The 3579-nt window shown below is 31.5% G+C and overlaps 1 protein-coding gene across 1 annotated transcript in view; it reads left to right on the forward strand.

Moving 5' to 3' along the window:
• Positions 1-3579, forward strand: part of LOC106472803 (myosin heavy chain, non-muscle-like) — a gene marked incomplete at its 5' end in the record, with an annotated part of 40349 nt that overhangs the window by 26124 nt on the left and 10646 nt on the right. Inside the window, 2 exons of the mRNA XM_013933468.1 lie at positions 715-1008; positions 1483-1695. Of these exons, the coding sequence (XP_013788922.1) occupies positions 715-1008; positions 1483-1695 (507 nt within the window). The remainder of the gene's footprint in view (positions 1-714; positions 1009-1482; positions 1696-3579) is intronic.

Raw genomic sequence — 3579 nt, forward strand, 5'->3', positions numbered from 1 at the left:
AACAACAACATAGTATATACTTATACTATTAAGAAATATAAGTAAAAGCCATTTATTTGGACAATTGGCAAAAAGAAGAACTTACATAATATTTTTTTTTTTTAAATCTGACAATTTTAAATCAACTATTTGTTTCTCTAGAGAATTTAGAGCTGGGTAACCAACAGTCTTAAAGTGATAGATAAGATATAGTTTAATTATTTGTTACTCTGCAAAGAATTTAAAACTAGGGTAACCAACAATCTAGCTTAATGGATGGAAGAGAAAATACATAAATTATTTGTGAGGAAAAGATTTAAATATGGATTTAAAGCTTCAAAAGAAGCAGAGAATACAGAAAATGGTTGTTGGAGAATAAACAAGCTAAAGCGTTTGATAGATTATAAATACATGAAATGTTTCTTTGTATGAATAGAGAATATAGAGCTAGAGAACCAATAAATTAAAGTGGAAAACTGAATATAAATTACACTTCTGGTAAATATTTGTATAACCAGTGAATATAGATCTGAAGAACAAATTAGTTAATGTGATAAATGGTATACATTTTTATTATTTGTCTGTAGGTAGAGAATTTGAATGTGTAATTGGACAGCCAGAGAGCTAAAGTGTCAAAACTATTTTTATTATTTGTCTGTAGGTGGAAGATTTGAATGTGGAATTGGACAGCCAGAGAGCTAAAGTGTCAAAACTATTTTTATTATTTGTCTGTAGGTAGAAGATTTGAATGTGGAATTGGACAGCCAGAGAGCTAAAGTGTCAGAACTTGAGAAAAAGCAGAGGAAGTTTGATCAAATGTTAGGTGAAGAGAAGGCTGTGTCTGAGACAATTGCACAGGAGAGAGACAATGCTGAACGAGAAGCTAGAGAGAAGGAAACAAAGATTTTATCTCTAACTCGTGATTTAGAAGAAAAGCAAGTTCTGTTGGAAGAACAGGAACGACTTCGTAAGACGCTGCAGTCAGAATTAGATGAGTTAATGAACAGCCAAGGCACTGCTGATAAAAATGTAAGTTTTTTTTAGCTTAGTTTGGAGTAATATTTGTCATTATATGTGTATTTGCAGCTAATACAAGGATTTTGTTTCATTAAAAGATAAAAAGATGTGATAAGTGATGTAATTACTATTAAAAAAAAACATAAAACGGGAAGTATTATTATTAAATATTTCATTTGGTCTACTTGGTAGGTGTTACAGTGAAAACTAACAAAAAGTCCTTATAAAGAATTAGAATAACACACTATGAATGAATTATTTAACTCATTGTTTGAAAGTATTAGTGAACTATATTGATAATATTCAGTTTCTGGTAACAGTCAATACTGTAATATTAATAAGTATCTACATTTAGAAGATATCCGTGCTTTTCACTAATTTCTTTAGGTTTTAAGTTTCAAGAAAGCATTTTCTTCCACAACCTCTTAACCTAAAAACATTAAATGGAACATTTTCATTAAATGCCAAATAACTCAATTCTTCAAGGTACATGAACTGGAGAAGGCAAAGCGTGTGTTAGAGAGCCAGTTGACAGAACAGAAAACTCAGATTGAAGAACTTGAAGATGAACTCCAGCTGACAGAGGATGCAAAGTTGAGACTCGAGGTTAACATGCAAGCTCTTAAGTCACAGTATGAACGAGACCTCCAAGCCAAGGATGAGCAAGCTGAGGAGAAGAGAAGAGCACTAATCAAACAGGTTAGTCGTGTTTAATTTTTCACTAAGCAGAAATAATTTTTACATATGTGCAGGCTTATGAAGCCTTTTGAAAACTTTTCTGTTATGAAGAAGTCTAGACGCGTTATTAAATATACAATATGTAAGATACACCCTTAGAAGTGTCACTGTTAATCTGTTAAATATACATGACTGTTTAATTTAAGTTTAATATGTGAATTATAACTTAGATAGTTATAAAGTGTGAGTGTTAAATTTATTATTTTTAGGAGCAGTAATTTATCGCAGGTTTACGTATGTAACTGTGTGTATTATTACATCATAAACTCTCGGAGTTTGTAGAAAGGTCTAGGCCTCAGTTGGGCAATATATATATATACAGATGACCAAGTTAGTGGAAATAAAAGTGAAGTTAGACTGTGTGTGTGAATTATTTGTAACAGGTGATTTCTAAAGTGAGTTTCACAGCTTTTATTGTAATAACATGAGATAGAGGAGAATAATTTGTTTTCTCAAAGGGTGTTTTAAAGTAACCAGACTGTGTGGACTTTGAAAAGGAGACAATTATTTAAAGCTCTAGATACAACTGTGGTAGCCAACAGTTATAGTAGTTATTTTAAACTGAGTATCACAGCCTTGTATTGTAATAACGGAATAGAGGAGATTAATTTGTCCTCTCAAAGGGTGTTATACAGTAATTAAACTCACCTGTGTGAACTTTGATGAAAAAGAGACTATTATTTAAAGGTCTGGACACAACTGTGATAACCAATAGTGTAACGAAATTTTGTACATGCATTTTACTTGTTTTTAACATATTATTTTAAAACAAGTGGATTGTGTACCATCCATTTATTGTTGAAATTTATTACCAACAAGTTACAGAAACCTACTGTAAAGAATCTTGGCTCTATAAAATCCGAAATCATCTAAGGTAGTATAAAAACTATTATTCATGGTTTGGTGAACCAACCCTAATTACTGTAGGGAACATTTCAAAAAATGTCAAATCACCTGTAAACACCTGAAGTGTTTTCTACTTGCTGATCAGTTCAACTTATTTAGACTTTCCATAGATAAATGCTTGCTCTTTCATCCATGGGGTGTTATAATGTGATGGTCAATCCCACTATTTATTGGTAAAAAGAGAAGCCCAAGAGTTGGCGGTGGATGGTATTGACTAGCTGCTTTCCCTCTAATCTATCACTGCTCAGTTAGGGATGGCTAGCACAGATAGCTCTCAAGTAGCTTTGAGTAAAATTTAAAAAGAAAAGAAGTAAACTATAAATAGATTTAGCTGATATGCATGTATATAAACAAATTTCAAATAGGAAAAACAGAAAGAGAATATTATGAAACCTTGTGAAAGTCCACCTCAAACATAATCATACTTAATTACATTAATCTACACCCTGAATATTTTATATTTTCCATATTCTCACAGTATTGATAATTCAGTGTTAATTTTTTGTAGATTTTTCTTTACTTTGTGTTTATTATTTTTATTTTTTCAAGTGAAAAACAAAGTTGCACTTTGCACATTGTGGCCATGGATGTATTGCCTTATAAGAGTGATAGCCAAATTTATTTTTTTTTTGGTTGACAGTGGGTGGTGTTGAATTGCTGCCTTCCCTTTAGTCTATCAGTTCAAAATTAGGTAGAGAGGCTAGCACAGATACCACTTGTGTAGCTTAGCATGAAATTCAAGAAACAAACAGTTTTCAATTTCATGTTTTTTTAAACTATCATTCATACAGACTTGTCAGTTAAAATCATAAATAATATTCAACGTTAAACTGGTACACAATTAAAAACATTTTATTTAGGCCTATCTATGGCCTTCAAAAAGTTGACAACTCTACATGTTTCGACGTTACAACATCATCCTCAGGAGTTGTAACGTCG

Source organism: Limulus polyphemus, unplaced genomic scaffold, assembly GCF_000517525.1.
Source record: "Limulus polyphemus unplaced genomic scaffold, Limulus_polyphemus-2.1.2 Scaffold5624, whole genome shotgun sequence".
NCBI classification, from domain to species: Eukaryota; Metazoa; Arthropoda; class Merostomata; order Xiphosura; family Limulidae; genus Limulus; species Limulus polyphemus.